Below are 23,864 nucleotides of genomic sequence, written 5' to 3'. Positions count from 1 at the left end.
GTAATTGTTTTTTTTTTAAATATATTTTTCTGTAGTTGCTAAGGTTGGTCAGGGTATCTAGGGACTTTTAATTAGTAATTCATGATTTCCTGTTTCCTGGGGTATAAATATGACGTGACACAGAGGCCTAATTCTCTTACCCATTTGTCAACATGGCAAAGACAAGAGAACACACCATTCAAGTAAGGCAGATGTGTCGACCTTCATAAGTCAGGCAATGGCTACAAGAAAATAGCCACTCGCCTTAACTTGCCGGTATCTACAGTCAGAGGAATCATTAAGAAGTTTAAAACAACTGGAACAGTGACAAACAAGGCTGGAAGAGGTCCCAAGTTTATCTTGCCACAACGCACAGTGAGGAGGATGGTAAGAGAAGTAAAAAAATTTCCCAAGCTCACCGTCACAGAATTGCATCAAAGAGTGGCATCTTGGGGTCACAGAGTCTCCAAAACAACCATCAGACGCTCTCTACATGCCAACAAGCTGTTTGGGAGGCATGCAAGGAAAAAGCCTTTTCTCACTAACACTCACAAACGTAAACGTCTGGAGTTTGCTAAGCGGTACTGGGACTTCAACTGGGATCGTGTGCTTTGGTCAGATGAGACTAAGATTGAGCTTTTTGGCAACAAACACTCTAAGTGGGTCTGGCGTAAAACAAAAGATGAGTATGCCGAAAAGCACCTCATGCCCACCGTGAAGTATGGTGGAGGATCTGTGATGCTGTGGGCCTGTTTCTCTTCCAAAGGCCCTGGGAACCTTGTTAGGGTGCATGGCATTATGAACGCTTTGAAGTACCAGGATATTTTAAATAAAAACCTGATGGCCTCTGCCAGAAAGCTGAAGATGGGTCGTCATTGGGTCTTTCAGCAGGATAATGATCCAAAACATGTGGCAAAATCTACACAAAAGTGGTTCAGCAGTCACAAACTCAAGGTCCTCCCATGGCCATCTCAGTCCCCAGACCTCAACCCAATCGAAAACCTGTGGGGCGAGCTAAAGAGAAGAGTGCATAAGAGGACCCAGGACACTGGATGATCTAGAAAGATTGTGCAAAGAAGAATGGTCAAAATCCTCTCTCTGTGTTCTCCAATCTTGTGAAATGTTATAGGAGGAGATTAAGTGCTGTCTTGTTGGCAAAAGGAGGTTGTACAAAGTATTAACATCAGGGTGCCAATAATTGTGGCACACATGATTTCAAGTTTTTTTTTCTAAATGTGTGATTTTTTACCACCAAAGTAATGTACTTAAATAAAAGGTTGGATTTTCTCTTTTTTGCATTTGGGTTCTATGTTGTTTTAAAAAAGGAGAATTTTTGAAGTCCACGACCACATCTTAAACAGGGTGCCAATAATTGTGGAGGGCACTGTGTATATATATATATATATATATATATATATATATATATATATATATATATATATATATATATATATAGTAGACTGTTCATTCAACTTGCTAACTTCTAATTGCTCTCATATGCCATAGCCTTAAGAACCATTCCTGTACTTCTTAATGATGTCCACACATCTCTGCACTGTTACTGCCTTTATATTTATTCACTGTACATATGCTTACATATTTATATATATAGTAGACTGGTTATTTAGCTGCTGATTCTTAAATGCTATAATCTTATAACCTTCACTTCTGCACATTATTCTTTAATGTCATAGCCTCAGAACCATTCCTGTACTCTAAATTGATGTCCACACATCTCTGCACTGTTACTGCCTTTATATCTATCTATCTATCTATCTATCTATCTATCTATCTATCTATCTATCTATCTATCTATCTATCTATCTATCTATCTATCAAGTTTTGGACACTTTGTCTTTTGTGTGTTCCTTTTGTGGATTACTTCAGCCTGATGGTCATAAGTTTTTCGGACACTGTGGTTGTGTGCCTTTTTTTTATGCAAAGACATTGTATTTGCATTAATTGGTATTGTTTATTAAGGACTTTAAACATATACTTTTGCTGGCGTTCTGCATTTGGGTCCAACTCCTCGCATTCCTGACAGTACAATCTGGTCAGACATGGACCCAGTGAACAATCTCCAGACTCAACTCTTCTCTCTGGTGCAGATCACCACCTCCCATCACCAACAGATAAAGGAACTGGCAAGTTTCCACCACCGGCACCTTGGTGTAAGGTTTATCTACTGACTCCTGAGAGCTTTGCGGGACAACCAGGGGAGTGGAGGCCGTTCCTGTTGAACTGCAAAATAACTTTTCAGCTTCGGCCTTCATCTTTTCCGGATGAACTTACCAAGGTGGCCTTTGTGATCTCCCTTTCAGGTAAGGCCAAACGGTGAGCCACGGCGGAGTGGGAACTTCAGTCCTCGGTCTGTGCCTCCTACCGTGCAGTCTCAGAGAAGCTACGAAAGATCTTCAACTCAGCCACCCCCAGCAGGATGCCGCCCTCCCTAATCAGCCTGGCCACCTGAATAAACCGGAGGATGAGGGACTTCCACTCTGAGAGGGGGTTGCTTAGATCCTGGCAGCCCGGTCTATCTCCCGACCCACCTCACTTTAATACTTCACCTACCCTGCCTCCACAGCCCATGGAGATTGGCCGCCGGCACCTCTTCACTAGCGAGAAGGAGAGGCGTCGCTCTCACGGACTCTGCCTGTAGTGTGGCAAGGCAGGGCACATGGCCGCCACCTGTCCAGCAAAAGAGAGGGCTCGGCGTTGAATATGGGGCCAGCGCCAGGCCAAGGACTCCCAGCCCCCTCCAGACCGTTGCTCAAGGTTCGGGTCAACGTCATGGGCCACAGCCGTGAATTAGCGGTGTTTGTTGATTGCGCGGTGGACGCTGAATTTTTGGACGAGGAACTTGCTCGCCAACTGGGCATTGAGTCCGAACTACTCCCTGCTCCACTCCTAGTCCGTGCTTTCGACGGCCACGTTCTCCATCTGGTCACCCACCGCACCAAACCTCTCCATGTTTCCACCGCTGAACAACATCATGAATGGTTATCGTTCCTCATCATCCCATCACCACGAGCACCTGCCATGTTCGGTTTCCCATGGTTGCAGAGGCACATCCCTCACCTGGACTGGACCAGTGGCCGGGTGTTCGAATGGGGAATCTCTTGCCAAACCAGTTGTCTCACCTCGATCCCTCGGATCCCAAATCATTCTGGGGGGAAATCCCTCTCCGATCTCAGCTCTGTTCCTGCGGAGTATCAGGATCTGGGCATCATCTTCAATAAAAGCAAGAGCCTTATCTCTACCTCCCCACCATCCTTATGATTTTTGTATTGATCTATTGCCAGGAACAACGCCCCCCCGGGGTCGCCTTTCCCACCTGACTCGTCCTGAAAGGGAGGCTATAACTGATTACTGGGAGTCCCTCACCTCTGGGATCATCCACCCTTTCTCCTCCACGGCTGGGGCAGGTTTCGTTTTTGTAGAAAAGAAGGACAAGAGCCTCCGCCCCTGCATTGACTACCGGGGACTTAACTCAATCACCATTAAGAATCGGTAGGCCTTGCCCTTGATGTCTTCAGCCTTTAAGCTCCTCCAGGGAGCCACCATCTTTACCAAGATTGACCTCTGCTTGGTCATTTTGCTTGGGCAGGCGCTGTCATGGTGCCTGGAAAAAGACCCGGGTTGTTCTCCTCAGGTCTTTGCACTGCTATGGGTCTGGGTCTGGCTCTCTACCAAGGACCTGCCGCTGAAGGTCGCATGCAGGAAGCTAGCCCCTCGCTTTATTGGACCTTTTCCTATATCCAAGTTCCTTAATCCTGTGGTGGTCTGCAGTCCGCCTCCGCCTTCCCAGTGTCTGCCGTGTCCACCCCAACCTTTCATGTTTCACGGCTCAAACCAGTCCAAGCTTGCGCCCTGGTTCCCTTCACCAGACCCCCTCCACCCAACTGGGTAATTGACGGTGGCCCCGCTTTTGCTGTGCACCGTCTCCTACGCGCAAGACTCAGGGGTAGGGGCTTACAATACCTTGTGGACTGGGAAGGCTACGACCGTGAGAAACGCTCATGGATGCCTGCGCGTCACACTTTGGATCCAAACCTTATTTCCTGTTTCCACCAGGAACACCCAGACCAACCTGGTGGGCCGTCTGGAGTTGGCCTAAGGGGAGGGGTACTGTCAGCCAGCGGCGCGTGCACTTCCGGCTCTTCCACTTCCGCAGCAACCGCTTACGGGGTATCGCGAACTCGCAACCGTCCCGGCCGCAATCTTGCCTTTGCATAAATGGACGCAAATTGCGTTCTCTGCCAGATTGTCTCGTTGGCTTCCATATCTGTTTGAGACTTTCCTGCCCCTCATTTTTGCTTCCTGCATTTTTTTTATTCGGTTTTGATCTTCTGTTTTTTCAGATTCGCGTTGTGCCACCGGTCGCGGTATTTTTGATTCTCCCTATCTTTTTCTCTCTCTCTCTCTCTCTCTCTCGGCTTTTGTCCCGCTTGGCACAGCGGCCGTAAATTTTCAGACACTTTGTTTTTGTGGATTACTTTAGCCTGCAAGTCATACGTTTTCGGACACTTTGTTTTTTCTCACATGTGGACTACCTCTGCCTGGCGGTCGTAAGTTTTTGGACACTGTGGTTGTGTGCCTTTTTTTTTATTTGCCTTAATTGGTAATGTTTTTTAAAGACTTTAAACATGTACTTTTGCTGGTGTTTGGGTCCAATTCCTCACATTCCTGACAGAGAGAGGGAGGGAGAGGGAGAGAGACAGAGAGAATAAGTGATTGAGTGAGTGAGTAAGTGAGTTTGGGAAAAAGAGAGAAAGAGAGAGAGTGTGTGTGTGTGTGTGTGTGAGAGACTTTGACTTTTACAAAACTTTATTTATTTATTTAACTTGCATTCTCCCAACACCACACACATTTAAACAAATCTATATCATTCATACTTCTGTAAAAATTTAAATCAATACAAATTTTTTGATTTATCAGCCTTAACATTCTTGTGGCCTCACAGATAATTCTGTGCAATCTGGCTTTTCCGGCTCAGGTATATTGCCATCTTTGCTTGACCTAGGATACAATTAACCAGTTGGCACCTGAACCTGTGTTTCCAAAAGTATTTAAAACCAAGAAAAAAACACTAAAAAGTAAAATCAACATATAAAGACATTGAAATGCTCCATAAAAACACAAACAGTGACTCTGTGGACAAAGAGGACAGTCAGGTTTAATATCAGGGTTTAAAACAGAAATAAAAGAGTTCACAGAGATAATACCATGTAAAATCCCCCACTGGAGGTCGGCAGCTTTTTTAGGTAATGGTGGTTTGTACAGTGCCCTCCACTCTGGTTTAATATCAGCATTAAAACCAAAAACACTGCTCCATGGGGTGTCTACTGTCACACTCAGCTTTTTATAATTTTAAACCTTAACACAGGCCCTGTAGAGCAGCTTCCCCATCACTGACCCAAAGTCCATCTCCCCTTCGCCCCGATACTCCAGGAGGGGGCCCTCACACCCGTTGAGTTCAGGAGCGATGTTCAGCTGGGGAAAGGGTTCATCCACTGCAGGACCAGCCTCAGTGTGTTGATAGTCCATCAGCTGAACACTCTCCTCTGATGTTATTGCAGCTCTCCAGTGGTGTAGGAGCTGATTGACAACACGCAGGGACTTCAGTCCCATACGCGCTGCCAGGTCCTCTGCCTGTGACAAGTCTGACACTGTGATGTTCACAAGATCCCGGAGCATCATGAAGCCCGAGGAGATTAGAGTTATGGACAGTGCAGGAATGGTCACACTGGAGATGTCCAGTCGCCTGCCGTACACCAAAGGCTCCTCCAGGAACCAGTGTAGTGTTCGACAGCCTTTGTTCTGTTTTCTAAAAACATTTCAGATTTTAAAAAGTCCACAGTAAAACACTGGTTATCTAGAAACGTCCATCATTTTTGTGTCCATTTAAAACAGTCGCTCAACTGTGCGTAATAATCCACTGGCTGCTTCTCTCCATACTAAGTCTCTGAGTCCAGCGAGGAGTCTCTGGATAAATTAAATGGCGGAATGCTGCAGCTCTGCTGGCAGCTGGACCAGCCCGTGCCCTCCTTCCTCTTTCGGCAGATGAAGTACACTTTGAGGAATCCAGTGTAGTTTGGCCAGAAGAAATCCACCAGCAGGGACTGGATGTTCCCCAGCAGTTCAATGCGTCTCAATGCAGGTTAGCTTGTGCCAGAGGGACGACGTGGCGAGGTTGTTAATGACCTGCGCCCCCATTATGACATCTTTGGGATCAACCGTCTCCACTTGCTCAGTTTGCCTTTCACATGCTCTACAGAACCTTCCCAGTTTTTATGTAAAAACTGGGAACCCAGTGTTACCCAGGTAGACACCCAGGGAACAGTCCTGCCTTATCACTCTGTACACTCTAAAAGGAGCACATAAACCACCATTGACCTTCAGTACACTCTCAATTTCACTGTACAGCACCCTGATCATGGCTATGAAACCAGACCAGTCTTTAAACCAAATAGCTTGGCAAAATCTAAAACGTCACAAATTAGGTATATGTTGTCAAATATCTGCTCCATCACCTTCATCAGTCTCGATACTAATGCAATTGACAATAGCTTGCAGTCAGTGCACAGTAGTGACACCGGGTGCCAGTTCTTCAGCTGGATCAGGTCTCCCTTCTTTGGCAGCAGGGTCAAGATGGCTCTCCTGCAGCTTGACGGGAGCTGACCACCTTTCACACTCTCCCTTAAGACCTCCAGCATGTCCTGCACTATAACTGCCCAGAATGCCTTAAAGAACGCAACAGGGAGACCATCTATTCCTGGCGCCCGCCCATTCTTCATGCCTTGGAGAACCTCCTGCAGCTCAGACAGTGACAGTCCTCTGTCCAACTATCTGGCCACTGACTCTAAAAGCTTAGGCAGGTCTATAAGGAAGCTCTCTTCCACCTCCTGTGCCCCTGTACTGCAGTGTCTAACAAGTCGTTCATTTTGGCTTTTTTGCTGTTGAGGGCTTCAATATGCCCTCGATTTCCTGTGGCCTTCAAATGCTGGAGTTCCACTGTCTCTATCTCCAGAGCTTTCAGAGATCTGGCAATGTAAAAGCGCGGTGTTAAAATGCCAGTAGGCGCTCTTAGGTATAATATTCTTTTTACTAATGGTGCACTGATGAGATGCCTACTGGAAAAATAGAACATTTTGTAAAAAAAGTTAGCTGATGTTTTAAACAATAAAATGGATCTAATCTCACTAAGAAGAGTGTGTTGTCTATGGAGTGGGCCCACGTGTACTGTCTCTGTTTTTTATTAAAATTTCTCCATATGTCACAGAGATCATGGGTCACCACCATCTCCCACAGGCGCTTACGGAAAGCTACATGAGGTTCTGCATGGTTTCTGTTCATAATGGCCATTTTGTACTATTAAAATCACCTCTCAAAACTAAAATTTCTGCAGTGCTGCAGTTTAAAATAACATTATTGAATTTGTGTAAAAAATTCATTCTCTGCACTGCACTGGTGGGCGCATACACAGATAAAAACAAAAACCTCATTCTTATAAAAAACATTTACTTTTAAAAGCCTCCCATTTAAATTTTTTTCCACAGTGTAAGAAACAGGAATAAAATTGCGACTAAAAAACAAGGCAACACCTCCACTAAGTGATGTGTTATGGCTTAAAATCGCCAACCCGTCCCACTCCTTCACCCATTTAGCAGCATAACTGCTGTTGCTGTGGGTTTCCTGTAGCATAACATCAACACGTTTCTGTCTTATAAGCTCATAAAGCTTTGCTCTCTTTGCATAATCCATCGCTTCATTTATATTAAGACTCGCAACTTGAAACCAGCTCATTAAAAAAGAAATAAAAGTAAAACAAACAAATGCTAAAAGAACTAAAAATAAAACACCACACACTAACAGTCTTCATCAGAGTTTTCCCTATTGACCTTCGTTATCAGCTTTTTTAACCTAAAGATTTTCCTGATCAGTAAAAGCTCCATCTCTTCTAAAGTGCTTTATATCATTGACAAACTGTTTGTGGTCTTTTTTTTTTATGATTTTTTTTAATGGTGGTTTATAAAGTGCCTTCCATTCTGGTTTAATATCATCATTAAAACCCAAAACATTTCTCCATAGGGTATCTACCCTCCCACTCAGTTTTTTCTTGTTTAGAACTTTGGCACAGGCTCTGTAGAGCAGGTTCCCCAACAGTGACCCAAAGTTCATCACACTCTCACCCCGGTACTCCAGGAGCGGACCTTCACACCCGTCAAGGTCGGGAGCAATGTCCATTCAAAGAAAAGGTCTCGGCTCTGTGAAACAGGTCTCGGTGGTCTGGTAGTTACTCAGCAGAACATCCTCCTCCGGTGTTAGGGCAGAACTCCAACAGTGTAGGAGCTGATTTACAACACGCAGGGACCGTGGCTCCTCCAGCAGCCAGTGCAATGTTCTACAGCCTTTTCTTTGTTTTGTAAAACAGTTTCAGATTTTAAAAAGTCCACGGTAAAAACTCGGTAATCCACAAACGTCCAGCGTTTTTGTGTCCATAAAAAAAACAAGCAAAGTTCGGTCCAGTCCCAGTAGTCTGACTGTGCGTAAACTTCCATGGGCTGCTGCTCTCCATGCCATGTCTTCGGTCCAGTGAGATGTCTCTGGAGGAACTGCAGGCGAAAAGCCGCAGCTGACTCATTATTTCCCAGGTAGACAGCCAAATACTTAAAACCACCGTTTTTCCACACTAGACCCCCTGGTAGTGAAGGCTGTTATCCTCCCTATTCCCCAACTAAAATAGCTTCACTCTTTTCCCAGTTGACCTTGGCAGAGGATAAAATTTGAAATTCATTTAAAACATCAGTTAAAACATTCACATCAGCTTGTGAGCCTACCGGGTCAGTTGCATACCAGGTCAGTTGCAAATGCTGACAAACAGATAAAAGCATTGTTACGTGGAATGTTAAAACCAGAAAGATGATGCCATGAAACCTGGGTTGAACCCGAAGTTTTCCAGCACCTTCCATAAATATTTATGTTCAACCCGGTCGAAAACCTTTTCCTGGTCTAGAAAAATCGGGCCAGTCTTTAATCCCAATAGCCTTAAGACATCCAAAACATTACAAATTAAATGAACATTATCAAATATCAGTCACACAGTACGACTGGTCTCGGTGAGTGATCTGCTCCATAACATTAGTTAGTCTCGAGGCTAATGCTTTTGAGAGAAGCTTGATGTCAGTGCACAGTAAAGAGACTGGGCACCAGTTCTTTGGGTGGGTCAGGTCTTCCATCTTCGGCAGTAGGGTCAAAACGGCTCATTTACTGCTCAACGGGAGCTTTCCTCTCTGTACACTGTTCCTTAGGACCTCTAGCACATCCTGCCCTATCACTGCCCAGAAGGCTTTGTAAAAATCGACAGGGAGACCATCTATACCTTTCTCCATGCCTTGGAGAGCCTTGTGAGGTTCAACCAGCGTCAACTCTCCATCCAGCTCTCTGGCTGCTTGCTCAGAGATTATGTCCCACTATTTTTGTTACAAGCTAAAAGCTGCCTTTTCAGATTTAAAAACATTCCTTAAAAAATAAAAGATTCCCTAAAATTAACATCATCGAAAAGTGTGGTGTTAAAATGCCAGTAGGCACTCTTAGGCTTTACATTCATTTTTTTGTGCACAAAACCATGCTGTGGTCTGAGAAACCTACTGGAACGATAAAACAATTGGTAAAAGACGTCAGCTTGATGCTCCAGCATCTCAATCTCAATTTAGACGGATGTTCTGTAACCACTAGTTCAACAGTAAAAGACCTGCAAATTATTTTAGAGAGCAACTCGTCTTTTAAAAATAATATCAACCAAGTTAAAAAAACAGCCTTCTTTCACCTTAGAAATATTTCCAAGTTAAGAAACATGTTGTCTATATCCGATGCAGCTCCATAATAGACTACTGTAATGCGTTACTAGGTGGATGTCCTGCATCATTAATAAACAAGCTTCAGTTAGTTCAGAATGCGGCAGCAAGAGTTCTTACAAGGTCAAGAAAATATGATCATATAAACCCAATCTTATCGTCCCTATACTGGCTTCCTGTTAAGTTTCGAATAGACTTCAAACTACTACTTCTTACTTATAGAGCACTAAATGGTTTGGCTCTCATGTATCTCTCCAGTCTTTTAACATGCTACAATCCAAAACTCTGGGCTTCTAGTAGTTCCTAGAATAGCAAAGTCCACTAAAGGTGGTAGATCATTTTCACATTTAGCTCCTAAACTCTGGAATAGTCTTCCTGACACTGTTCGGGGTTCAGACACACTATCCCAGTTTAAGTGTAGATTAAAAACACATCTTTTTAGCAAAGCCTACACATAACACACGTCTCACATCATAAGCTTGTGCTCCAGAACATATGATCACATGCACATTATCAACTTGTGCTGTTAATATCGTGAACAGCAGCTACGCTAATTCCTCTCCACTGCTTCTCTTTCTCTCCCCATCCAGAGGCATCCTGAGTTTGGCCAGCTCCAGTCACGTCCCACCTCATGAAGATTATGGACCTTTGAAGAAGTAGGTGCCGAACTTGCACACATCCCAAACCATCTAGAGACGTACCAGTGCCAACTGGATCCCACTACATGTGTGGTCTTGACATTGGACCTCCTGTAGTGTTTAAAGGCTCTGCATGGAGAAGCTGGTGTTGGATCTGTGATGATCACAAATGTTGAGCTCATAAAACTAGGAGCTACTAACCATATAGACTGTATAAGACTGTAGAAAGAACATTACTTATAATCTTATACTCCAGTACTCATGTTAGTTCTCACTCTCCAGTGTTCTGTATTGTTGAAAGATTCATGATAAAACTCTTGATGTCACCCAAATAAGGATGGGTTCCCCTTTTGAGTCTGGTTCCTCTCAAGGTTTCTTTCTCATTACATCTAAGGGAGTTTTTCCTTGCTCATCAGGGATAAACACACACCATTCACCTTCACTGTTGATTTCTGTAAAGCTGCTTTGAGACAATGTCTGTTGTGAAAAGCGCTATAGAAATAAACTTGACTTGACTTGACTCTATCATCTCCCACAGACGCTTAAGGGAAGCCGCGTGGTGTTTAACGTGATTCCTGTCTAAAATATCTGCCGTGCAGTTAAAATCACCACCTAAAATGAGCGTATCTGCAGTGCTGCAGTTAGCAATGACGCTATCCAGCGTATTTAAAAAGATCATCCTCTCCACTGGAATGGTGGGATTGTACACACAGATAAAAACCAATGCCTCATTCTCATAAAAAGCTCTCATTTTTAAAAGCTTCCCATTCAAAATCTCCTCAACTGAATAAGACATAAGAATAAAATTGCGAGCAAACATAAAGCTACACCACCACTTCGTGAAGTGTGATGACTTAAAAGTGCCAGCCCCTCCCAATCCTTCACCCAATCAGCATCATTACTGGCATCGCTGTGGGTCTCTTGTAACATTAAAATATCCACACGCTTCTGTTTAACTAGTTCTAATAGCCTCGCTCTCTCGCTATACTCTCTTGCTATACTCGCAACCTGGATTCCGCTCATTGAAAGAAATAGATCAAATAAACAGAGGGTAAAAACCTCTCTCAGATACTCAATCAACTCGAGCACTGCACCCAAATCCACTGGTTCAGCCGAGCATGGTTCCTGCTGGTCTGGGTCAGCCTGACTGGGCTTCTCCGTGACCGGTTTCACCGAGCAAGGCTTTACTCGGGGCAGTACAGCTGGGGGGGGGTTTCTCTGGGGGTGCTGCAGCTGCAGTGGGCTTCTGGGCTGCAGGCTGGACTGGGGACTCATTCTCCTTTACTACTGGTGCATCAGCCGCTCCGGGGCTTTCTGCAGTCAGCCGAACTGAAGCCGCAGGGGGAACAGCCTCAGCAGGCCGGGCTGCGTCTGGTTCCGGTCGCTCAGAAACACCGGTGTCACTGTGTTTATCAGGTCACGCCCGGACAAGATGGCCTGTCTTACCTCACTTAAAACATTTCATATCGGTATCTGAAGTCACAAAGATGTTGTAATCATAACCCTCTGACCGGAATTTAAAAACAGCGTTAAGCTCTTCTGTTCCGTCTTTATAAACCATAAAAGCTATCCTCCTAAAAGAGTACAAGTTTTTAACCATTGGAGAGGAACAACCAATTAAATTTTTCTTAATGGGGAGACCATACGACCAAACCGGGATAACTCTTTATGAATCTCTTTGTCAGTGATAAAGACTGGGACATTAGACAGAATAACTGTCTTTGCAGGGGAACTGAAGGGGAAAACATGGATAAGTTCATTATTTATCACAATGCCTTTTTCAGCCACTTTCCTCACTCTATCTATACCATTAAAAAAACGACAATTGCACTGTTCATTCTTGAAGCAGTGACGATATTCGCGTGCTCCACCACATCACCGATAACCAGCACACACTCTTCAACACCCGCCGAACACACCACATGAACGCCGTCCTGGCGAGTTAAACTCTCACACAGCTCCGTGCTCGGGCGCCATTCTCACTCACTCACTCACTCACTCACTCACTCACTCCTCCTCACTCACTCACTCACACACACACACACACACACACACACACACACACACACACACACACATATATATATATATATATATATATATATATATATATATATATATATATATATATATAAATGAAACATTTACATTCAACTACTTTCTCACCTACACACAAACACAAACCAAAGCAATAAATTATTCTGTGGTTTCACTCAGAAAAAAATTTGAAAGACACCAATCGCTTTCACGCTCAACACACCACTCTTGCACTCTTGCTTTTGTGTGAAAAAGAGAGAGGTGTGTGTGTGTGTGTGTGTGTGTGTGTGTGTATGTAAGAGGAAAACAGGACATTTGTATGTAGTTTGTGTTACTGAAAGTGAACTCTAACAGTTTCACAGTCATTTCAGACACATTGCAGTGGTTTTAAGACAGCAGTGGTTTTTGTGCTGCAGCTTCACACATATGTACATCAGACCCAAAGCCTCTGTGACAAATCATCAGTGTGCAGTGAAAAGAAACAAACTTCCTCCTCAGAACATTGATGCTGAACCTAAAAGCTCTGCTTCAGTCTCACTATTAGAGAATGTGTGTTACTGAGGAGCAGGTCATGTGACTCTCAGAGAGATGATCTTACCTCAGTATCTCCAGTTTACAGTGAGGATTCTCCAGTACAGCAGAGAGACACTTCACTCCTGAGTCTCCTACTTTATTCATAGACAGATACAGTTCTCTCAGGTGTGAGGGGTTTGATCTCAGAGCTGAAGCGAGAGCAGCACAGCCTTCATCTGATACTCCACAATCACACAACCTGCAGATACACAATGACACACACTTCACTCTCTCAGTTTCTACACATTACACATCCTTTGTGTTCTCCCTCGTTCCTGCAGTGTTGGTGTGAGAACCAGTCACAGACACTGATGGAAGTCCTCGTCTAGACAGTCATGTAGTGCGAGTTGCCCGACTACAAAATGGACAGATTTTTATTTCTGTAAAATAAGTTGCAGCAGATTTCTCCAGGACTTACAAAGTATATCAAAATCAATAAAAATAAATGAATTTAAAGATGATTTAATAGAAATAAATATTTGTACTGCACTTTGATTCATCTCAGACTGCTGACACAAGAAAACTGCAGTAAATGACCAGTAGGTGGCAGTGTAAGGTGTATTTCAGCTCATTTTCACAGCAGGGGATTAGAAGTAGAGCAGCACTAATGACCAAATGAATGTGGAGGAAAAAACAGAAGTAAATGTGGGATTTTTTACTCTTAGAAGATCTTAAACATTTGCAGTTCAATAAAGAAGTTGTAAAAGAAGATGAGATGAAGGAGAGCAGCAGCACAAACACACGTCGCTCTGAGAAACAGAGAATGGAACTGGGAAGTCCAGAGCAATGCAAGCTGACACACACTTCATCATTCTGCAAACGGAGCAGAGGGGAATCTCTGACAATGAAGAATAATATGGTAAGACGTCTAGAAACAGGTTGAAAAAGCAATGATGATGATTTGAAGATGATGTGTGTGTTATGGTGGACCGTCTCCCTTCTCTTGTCCAATCACAAGATAATATTAAACCTGACCAATGATTATTGCTGTGATTGAGATTCCTGTCATTATGTGTACAAGAGGTGTAAAGGTATTGCTGCTTTCTGTTCAAAGTCATGAATCAGGTTCTTTCTCTCTGTTTAACTGGAGTTTTATTCACACATGGATCTAATTCTCAGTGCATTAATGATTAGTGGAAGTGAGAAGTTTCATTACTGATAGATTTGTTCTGGATGTTGTACTGCTACAGCAAATTTCACCTGAAAACAACACTGTATACAACAATTCACTGCAGCTTTTAGTGAGTTCTTGTGTCTCTCAGAGATGATCTTACCTCAGATCTTTCACTTTACACTCAGGATTCTCCAGTAGAGCAGAGAGACGCTTCACTCCTGAGTCTTCTAGTTTATTCCCAGACAGATTCAGTGTATTGACAGTCAGATGCAGTTCTCTCAGACTGGAGGTTTCTGAGTTGAGCACTGAGGTCAGAGCTTCTCCACTTCTCCCTGTAATTTCACTGCATCTGATACTGAAGGAAATAAAAGATAATGAACAGAAATGCAGAAGATCAAACAAGTTCTCAAAGCTTCACTGCAGCGTCTCACTTTCAACATCACACACATCAGTTGAACACAATGATTAAATGGTGGAATAATAAGAATTGACAGTCGGAGATGTTCAGATTTGGCTTGGCGAGAGTTTCAGCTGAGGAACATCATCACACACACGTTGTATAAACATGGAGGATGAGATCCAGGAATCCAAATGGGAAAGTAAGAGAGTCTGATCTAAAAGGTTTCTAAGAGGAGAAAGGAAAAAGTCTAAAGAGTCCTGCAGAGGTCGATTCATCTGAACAGCTCAGACCTTTGATTTGTTCTCAACACTGTAACAGTAGAACAATTTCATTCAGCTTCACTTACATTGCTTTTCTGGATGCTGCAATCACAGGCATCACTCTCACAAGAATCTCATCTCTGATCTTATCTGGAGTGATGTATTTATTCAGGTCAAATTCCTCCAGATCCTGTGCTGATGTCAGTAACACAAACACCAGAGCAGACCACTGTGAAGGAGAAAGTTCCCTTTGTGCTCCAGATTTCAGATACTGCTGGATTTCCTCCACTAGAGAATCATCACCCAGTTCATTCAGACAGTGGAACAGATTGATGGATTTCTCTGCAGGAAGATCTTCACTGATCTTCTTCCTGATGTACTGAACTGTTTCCTCTTTGTTCTGGGACCTACTTCCTGTCTGTGTTACTAAGGCATGTAAAAGTTTCTGATTGGACTCGAGTGAGAGACCCAGAAGAAAGCGGAGGAAAAGATCCAGATGTCCAGTCTGACATTTTAAAGCCTGATCTACAGCACTCCTGTGAACATCTGAAAGTGTCCTACAGACCTGATTCTGTTTAAGAACATTTCTCTGCTTCTTCATGAAGGTCAGGTGCACATACAGAGCTGCGAGATGTTCCTGAATGCTCAGATGAACAAAGCAGTACACTTTACTCTGGTGAAGCCCAAACTCCTCTCTAAAGATCTGCGTACACACACCTGAATACACTGCTGCTTCTGTCACATCAATGTCACACTCTCTCAGGTCTTCCTCATAGAAGATCAGGTTTTGTTTCTCCAGCTGCTGGAAAGCCAGTTTCCCCAGTTTGAAAAGCATTTCTTCATCGCTCTCCTGCTTCTGTAGGTACTTCTCTCTTATGATGTTGGTCTGAATGATGAGGAAGTGTGTGTACATTTGAGTCAGAGTCTTGGGGATCTCTCCACTCTGCTTCACCCAACATTCTCTCTAGAACAGCAGCTGAAATCCAGCAGAACACTGGGATGTGGCACATGATGTAGAGGCTTCTTAATGACTTCAGGTGTGTGATGATCTTATTGGCCAGGTTCTGATCACTGATCCTCTTCCTGAAGTACTCCTCCTTCTGAGGGTCATTGAACCCTCGTACCTCTGTGACTCGATGGACACACTCAGAGGGATTTGATCAGCTGCTGCTGGTCTGGAGGTGATCCAGATGAGAGCAGAGGGAAGCAGGTTCCCTTTGATCAGGTTTATCAGCAGCACATGCACTGGTGCTGATTCAGTTACATCACACACTCTCCCTGTCTTCTGGAAATCCAGAGGAAAACGACACTCATCCAAACCATCAAAATGAACAAAACCTTCTCCAACCTAGAAATGTCAATTTCTTTCATCTCCTTAAAAAACACATGAAGGAGCTCCATCAGACTCAGTTTCTGCTCCTTCATCAAATTCAGCTCTCTGAAAGGAAGTGGGAATATGAGGTGGACGTCCTGATTTGTTTTCCCTTCAGCCCAGTCCAGAACAAACTTCTGCACAGAGACTGTTTTTCCAATTCCAGCTACTCCCTTTGTCAGAACATTCCTGATGGGTTCTTCATCATGTTTAGATAAGAGCTTTGTTAGAACGTTCTGGATGGGTTTTCATCTTGTTCAGATAAGAGCTTTGTTAGAACGTTCTGGATGGGTTTTCATCTTGTTCAGATGTCACTGCATTTAATTGGTGTGTCCTCAGTTGGGTTCCTCCTGGATGCTGCCTCAATCTGTTTCACCTCATGTTCTTTATTGACGTCTCCACTGTCTCCTCTGTGATGTAGAGCTCTGTGTAGATCTCATTCAGGAGTGTTCGGTTTTCCTGCTTTAGCATCAATCCATTCAAACACTGAAACTTCTTCATCGCTCTCCTGCTTCTGTAGGTACTTCTCTCTTATGATGTTGGTCTGAATGATGAGGAAGTGTGTGTACATTTGAGTCAGAGTCTTGGGGATCTCTCCACTCTGCTTCACCCAACATTCTCTCTAGAACAGCAGCTGAAATCCAGCAGAACACTGGGATGTGGCACATGATGTAGAGGCTTCTTAATGACTTCAGGTGTGTGATGATCTTATTGGCCAGGTTCTGATCACTGATCCTCTTCCTGAAGTACTCCTCCTTCTGAGGTCATTGAACCCTCGTACCTCTGTGACTCGATGGACACACTCAGAGGGATTTGATCAGCTGCTGCTGGTCTGGAGGTGATCCAGATGAGAGCAGAGGGAAGCAGGTTCCCTTTGATCAGGTTTATCAGCAGCACATGCACTGGTGCTGATTCAGTTACATCACACACTCTCACTGTCTTCTGGAAATCCAGAGGAAAACGACACTCATCCAAACCATCAAAATGAACAAAACCTTCTCCAACCTGGAAATGTCCATTTCTTTCATCTCCTTAAAAAACACATGAAGGAGCTCCATCAGACTCAGTTTCTGCTCCTTCATCAAATTCAGCTCTCTGAAAGGAAGTGGGAATATGAGGTGGACGTCCTGATTTGTTTTCCCTTCAGCCCAGTCCAGAACAAACTTCTGCACAGAGACTGTTTTTCCAATTCCAGCTACTCCTTTGTCAGAACGTTCCTGATGGGTTCTTCATCATGTTCAGATAAGAGCTTTGTTAGAACGTTCCTGATGGGTTCTTCATCTTGTTCAGATAAGGGTTTTGTCAGAACGTTCCTGATGGGTTCTTCATCTTGTTCAGATAAGGGTTTTGTCAGAACGTTCCTGATGGGTTCTTCATCTTGTTCAGATAAGGGTTTTGTCAGAACGTTCCTGATGGGTTCTTCATCTTGTTCAGATAAGGGTTTTGTCAGAACGTTCCTGATGGGTTCTTCATCTTGTTCAGATAAGGGTTTTGTCAGAACGTTCCTGATGGGTTCTTCATCTTGTTCAGATAAGGGTTTTGTCAGAACGTTCCTGATGGGTTCTTCATCTTGTTCAGATAAGGGTTTTGTCAGAACGTTCCTGATGGGTTCTTCATCTTGTTCAGATAAGGGTTTTGTCAGAACGTTCCTGATGGGTTCTTCATCTTGTTCAGATAAGGGTTTTGTCAGAACGTTCCTGATGGGTTCTTCATCTTGTTCAGATAAGGGTTTTGTCAGAACGTTCCTGATGGGTTCTTCATCTTGTTCAGATAAGGGTTTTGTCAGAACGTTCCTGATGGGTTCTTCATCTTGTTCAGATAAGGGTTTTGTCAGAACGTTCCTGATGGGTTCTTCATCTTGTTCAGATAAGGGTTTTGTCAGAACGTTCCTGATGGGTTCTTCATCTTGTTCAGATAAGGGTTTTGTCAGAACGTTCCTGATGGGTTCTTCATCTTGTTCAGATAAGGGTTTTGTCAGAACGTTCCTGATGGGTTCTTCATCTTGTTCAGATAAGGGTTTTGTCAGAACGTTCCTGATGGGTTCTTCATCTTGTTCAGATAAGGGTTTTGTCAGAACGTTCCTGATGGGTTCTTCATCTTGTTCAGATAAGGGTTTTGTCAGAACGTTCCTGATGGGTTCTTCATCTTGTTCAGATAAGGGTTTTGTCAGAACGTTCCTGATGGGTTCTTCATCTTGTTCAGATAAGGGTTTTGTCAGAACGTTCCTGATGGGTTCTTCATCTTGTTCAGATAAGGGTTTTGTCAGAACGTTCCTGATGGGTTCTTCATCTTGTTCAGATAAGGGTTTTGTCAGAACGTTCCTGATGGGTTCTTCATCTTGTTCAGATAAGGGTTTTGTCAGAACGTTCCTGATGGGTTCTTCATCTTGTTCAGATAAGGGTTTTGTCAGAACGTTCCTGATGGGTTCTTCATCTTGTTCAGATAAGGGTTTTGTCAGAACGTTCCTGATGGGTTCTTCATCTTGTTCAGATAAGGGTTTTGTCAGAACGTTCCTGATGGGTTCTTCATCTTGTTCAGATAAGGGTTTTGTCAGAACGTTCCTGATGGGTTCTTCATCTTGTTCAGATAAGGGTTTTGTCAGAACGTTCCTGATGGGTTCTTCATCTTGTTCAGATAAGGGTTTTGTCAGAACGTTCCTGATGGGTTCTTCATCTTGTTCAGATAAGGGTTTTGTCAGAACGTTCCTGATGGGTTCTTCATCTTGTTCAGATAAGGGTTTTGTCAGAACGTTCCTGATGGGTTCTTCATCTTGTTCAGATAAGGGTTTTGTCAGAACGTTCCTGATGGGTTCTTCATCTTGTTCAGATAAGGGTTTTGTCAGAACGTTCCTGATGGGTTCTTCATCTTGTTCAGATAAGGGTTTTGTCAGAACGTTCCTGATGGGTTCTGGGTCGTGTCTGTGACAGGGTGAAGAAGGAAGACATGGTGAGACATGGGCTCCAATGATTAGAGTAGAAGTTCACATTTTTCCTGCTAGATAGATCTTTATGATGTTCTCACTGTGGATTTACTTTATTCTACTGGAGGTTTTCTATCATCTAATCACTCTGTAGTTACTAACAGCAGAGAGCTTTAGAATAGCAGTGTGTCAGTGTCACAGTCATGGTGTTGGTTTTGATCGTACCCTGTAGCTGTGATGATGTTCTTCTCTCTTCTGTCTCCTGCCTTCTGTAGAACACTGGGAACAAAACAACAAGTGTTAAAGATCTCAACGTTCCTCACTTTAATACTGGAGTCTAAACCTGAACACAAATTGTACTACAATAATTGTAGTGAGAGCAGGAACACTTGGAGAACACAGAGCTGAATACAACTCCAACATTGTGCACCTGGAGAATTAAATGTGCTCCTGTTTTCATTTAACACTTTTTCCTACTTTTCTATTCTTCCCACACAAACCTCCAAAAGTATTGGAACAGGAAGTCCAGTTCTTTGGGTTTTTGCTCAACACTGAAGACATTTGGATTTGAGAGTAAAGATGAAAATGAAACAATAGATCAGAATTCCAGCTTTCAGTTCCTGATCTTTACATCTAGATGTGTTACATCACTTAGAACACTGCACCGAACCTTTTAGGAAATGAAAGCTGAAATTCTGATCTCTCGTCTCACATCTTCTTCTGATGAAGATTTCCACCTGCTCACATGGTTTTGGGAAGTGGGAGTTTAGGTTGAGGAAAATGCTGATTTTCATTCTGAATCAATTCTGTTTTCTCTCTCTGTAGTTCACTGTAGAAAATTATAGAAATAGCTTTAAGAGAGAATTTCATTGTTGCTAAAATCTGAAGATCTACAGAAGATTCTGATCACTAAGTCAGGGTTCCTAATCTCCAAAAATACTGCTTACATCTTTAAGTAGTAGTGTTTAGATGTTTCCTATTGTTTTTTGTTGTTTATATTGTATTTTTATTTTAGGATTTAAGACATTACGTGTAATTGATTGTGACTTTAATAAATATTTACATTTTTTCATCTAAAGGATTTACTGAAAGTATTGTAGAATCACTAAAGACTATAAAGTAACTATAATATAAATCTAAACAGCTGCTAATGGCGGTGTAGTGCAGCCATTAACTGTGACTTTAACTAGGAGAATTATGGGATGTTACCTGTGTCCAGGTGAGGAGAATCCAGTGCTAAATTCCCAAGGACGAAACATAGACGCATCACTCTTCATGGAGACACAGCTGGGCACTGGTGAGTGTGATTTCTCTCTCTGTAGTTTACTGTAGAAAATTATAAAAATGGTCATGAGACAGAATTTCATTGTTGCTAAAATCAGGCTACAAAATCCAGTGCATTGAAAAAGTCGCTATGCAGTGGTGGTGTAGAGCAGGAAGTGGAGCACGGTTTTAAAACTGGTGATAAAAACACAGATTTAGTTTGGATAAGATTATAATTTATAGTATGTAGTTGATGTAGAAAACAGTTCCAGCCCACTGTAACTGCTCCTGCTGGATTGGAGTTAAACAGCACTTATTGATTTGGTTCCTGTAATTGAGGTGATGTTATAAAGGTTTTCTGTGATTGTGCTGAAAAGGAGCTGAACTGAGGTCAGTAATGAGAATCTCCAGTGCTGCTTAAACACTCATTTATAACACATATTATAAGGATTATCGATGTTGTTTGTGTCTTATAGCTTTAATTATACAATGAGTTTATGGTTCTTGGTTTTGAGAGTTTTATAAATTGTATCTATCACCTGTCTATCACCCTAAATGTATTTAGGGTGATAGACAGGAGGTGGAGCAGGAGGTAGCAGAGCTGAAGATGTTGAGGTTTTCGTTAGGAGTGATGAGGATAGACAGGATTAGAAATGAGTATATTATAGGGACAGCGCATGCTGGACGTTTTGGTGACAAGGTGAGGGAGGTGAGATTGAGATGGTTTGGACATGTGCAGAGGAGGGACATGAGTTATATTGGTAGATGAATGCTGAGGATAGAGCCACCAGGTAGGAGGAAAAGAGGAAGACCAAGGAGGAGGTTTATAGATGTGGTGAGGGAAGACATGCAGGTAGTTGGTGTGAAAGAGGCAGATGTAGAGGACAGGGTGGTATGGAGACAGATGATCCACTGTGGCGACCCCTAATGGGAGCAGCCAAAAGGAGAAGAAGAAGGGTGATATTATATATGAAATGAAGCTCTCAGAAATGTCTCCAGATTTGCAGATATGAACAGTTCATTAGTAAAACACTAGAACATGGCAGGTTACCAGTCTTTTGAGGGTGAGGTCACATGATCTGTCCCCTGGTCAGGGATCTCCATTTTTCACTGCTTGTGTACATGCAGAGTCCTGAAGACGCCGATCTCTTCTGCTGGAATCAATCACACTCCTAGAAAACACAAAACCATGCAGTTAAAACTGGGGGAAAATCTTTCTAAAACCAGCTGATCCTCATGATGTCTTACTGATTCTAATATTTTTCAACATCTTTATTCCTCATCTGAACACAGACTGACAGGAGGTGTGCAATAAACACAACACCAATAAACACTGTTCTTTTTTTAATTTCTATGTATAAAAAAAGTGATTAAAGTCTTCTGTATTTCTATATTTTCCACACACAGTCCATTAAAGTCCTATTAGAAGTGAAATCCATAGACATATAGGACACAGACGCCTCATTGTCCGCTTTGGTCCGTTGCTGCGATACGTCAATGCTGCTGCAATCTTGGTCCAGACAAGAGTTTCCTGTAAACAAATGCAACTACACAACATATATAACAACATAACAATAATAGAGTGATAATACCAATAACTGTACAAACAATTAGTGATAATAGATGATTGAGAGATATTATATAGCCTTCCATTTATTATTATACTCATTTATTATTGTACAATTATTTACTTTTCTTTTTTTGTCTGTATTTTATTGCATTTGATATAAAATAAAATTCTAATAGTATGTACTATTACATTATAATGCATTATTAGTATTATACAGTAAAACCAAATTGGACGAGCATAATTCATTTTTGAAAATTGCTCGTAAGTCCATTTGCTCGTACGTTCGAACTGATTTTCCCCATAAGAATGAATTTAATCCGTTCCTTGATCTCAATCAATCACTTATTTCTGCACTTATAAAGTATTTGTAGCCTATTTTAACAAACATATACACCGCAAATGACCCTAATGTAAACATAATGACTCATATGGTAGTGGTTGATTGTGAGTGTAAGACGCACACCACACTCGTAAACTCCTCGGTTTCCATGGTAATTCTATTTACTTTTGTTTTCACAGCAGATTTCTAGTGGAATAAAAATATAAAACTAAAAAAAGTAAAGTTTTTGCTGCACTGAAAAACGAGAGCGACTGAGTGATACGTCATCAAGTAAGTGACTGATGCTTCACTCCGCCGAAAACGGGGAACCGGCAGCGAGGTTGCTCGTACTATTAGTTGCTCGTACAACATACAGGGTTTTACTGTATTACTAACGTTATTACTATTATTATTATTATTAAACAATTAGCAATATATTAGTTATTTATTTAGTTATACTACTGTGCATTTTTTTATTCCATCTTAATACTGGAATACAAATACATTTGATGCACTGTTATTGTACCATAATCACATCCATGTATTTCCATAAAGAATCCAGCAGTTCTCTTTTCTTCTGCACTGCTTGTTGTTGGACATGAATCTCACCGCTTCTGTCTGCTGTTGAAGATCTTTTTGTTTTTCCAACTGCTGCTCCACATGGAGTCGAGGGTAAGAAACACTTTCACTTTTGGAAAACCGACTTGAGTCTTTGAACCGACACTTTGAACCGACTCTTTGAACCGACTCTTTGACGAGTTGGAAACGGAATTATTTTAATCGCACTCCGTCCAGTTCACTTTAATGATATATATATATATATATATATATATATATATATATATATAGCTTTTATTCTGATCTCTGGTATAACTTAATAATTTATTCTGATCTCTGGTATAACAGTGTACCAGTTATATTCAGTGTAATAATTTACACTGAATTGAGAGACATTAATTTCTTCCTGTGCATCATTTAGTGTATTTGTTATTGTGCAAAAACACGTAGATGAGTTTTGCACAGCATGTTTCATTTTCTTTCCTCTCTCACAGTGTATCCTTTTAGCATTTTCATCTCCTATGTTCTTTTTGCTTTTGGGAGTCACTAGTCTGGGAGACAGGGTTTAGTTTTTTTTACTTTGTTTTGTTTTTACAGGCCTTTGTGGGTCGATAAAGATGCATCTGTTTATATTTTTGCTAAATTAGTTGCTTGTTTTCCAGAATTTCAGTCATGCAAAATGTTTCCAGAGAAACAACCAGTTTGTTGAAAGTGGTCCAGAATCAGAAAATCTCCTGCATCCTAAACGAGGGAGGTGAACCTGTTTCACTGAACAGCCATGAACTAAAGATAGCTTTCTGTTTCCATCTGCTGCAACAGCCAACATTTCTGGTGTGAAGTCTGTGCACCAAATGAAGCAGATGAAAAGTCTAAGAAGCTGCGCTGTAGTGTATCGCTGATGAAATGTCCAGACTGGAAGATATATAAGATATAATAGAATATGCAAAATAATTCAGTGTTCCCCTATGACAAACCTCTTAGGGTACCTGTAAGGATGCTGATAA

The 23,864-nt window shown here is 42.3% G+C and overlaps 1 protein-coding gene and 1 long non-coding RNA gene across 3 annotated transcripts in view; both read right to left on the bottom strand.

Moving 5' to 3' along the window:
• Positions 1-13,117: 13,117 nt before the first annotated feature.
• LOC124377337 (ribonuclease inhibitor-like) overlaps positions 13,118-23,864 on the bottom strand; it is a gene marked incomplete at its 3' end in the record, with an annotated part of 167,823 nt that continues 157,076 nt past the window's right edge. Inside the window, exon 8 of the mRNA XM_046836766.1 lies at positions 13,118-13,283. Coding sequence (XP_046692722.1) covers positions 13,118-13,283 — 166 coding nt within the window. The remainder of the gene's footprint in view (positions 13,284-23,864) is intronic.
• LOC124376891 overlaps positions 19,376-23,864 on the bottom strand; it is a 60,508-nt gene continuing 56,019 nt past the window's right edge. Inside the window, exons 1-4 of one of the 2 annotated variants that reach the window (XR_006923971.1) lie at positions 22,829-23,064; positions 21,465-21,585; positions 20,360-20,476; positions 19,376-19,429 (exon numbers count right to left, since the gene is read on the bottom strand). This is a non-coding gene — a long non-coding RNA (uncharacterized LOC124376891). Of the gene's footprint in view, positions 19,430-20,359; positions 20,477-21,464; positions 21,586-22,828; positions 23,065-23,864 lie in introns of those variants that run through there. The other variant, XR_006923972.1, reaches the window with a different exon arrangement.

The sequence above is a fragment of the Silurus meridionalis genome, chromosome 23 (genome assembly GCF_014805685.1).
Source record: "Silurus meridionalis isolate SWU-2019-XX chromosome 23, ASM1480568v1, whole genome shotgun sequence".
NCBI lineage: Eukaryota > Metazoa > Chordata > Actinopteri > Siluriformes > Siluridae > Silurus > Silurus meridionalis.
Note: the sequence above shows the minus strand (reverse complement) of the source record. Positions and strands in the feature narration are given on the sequence as shown.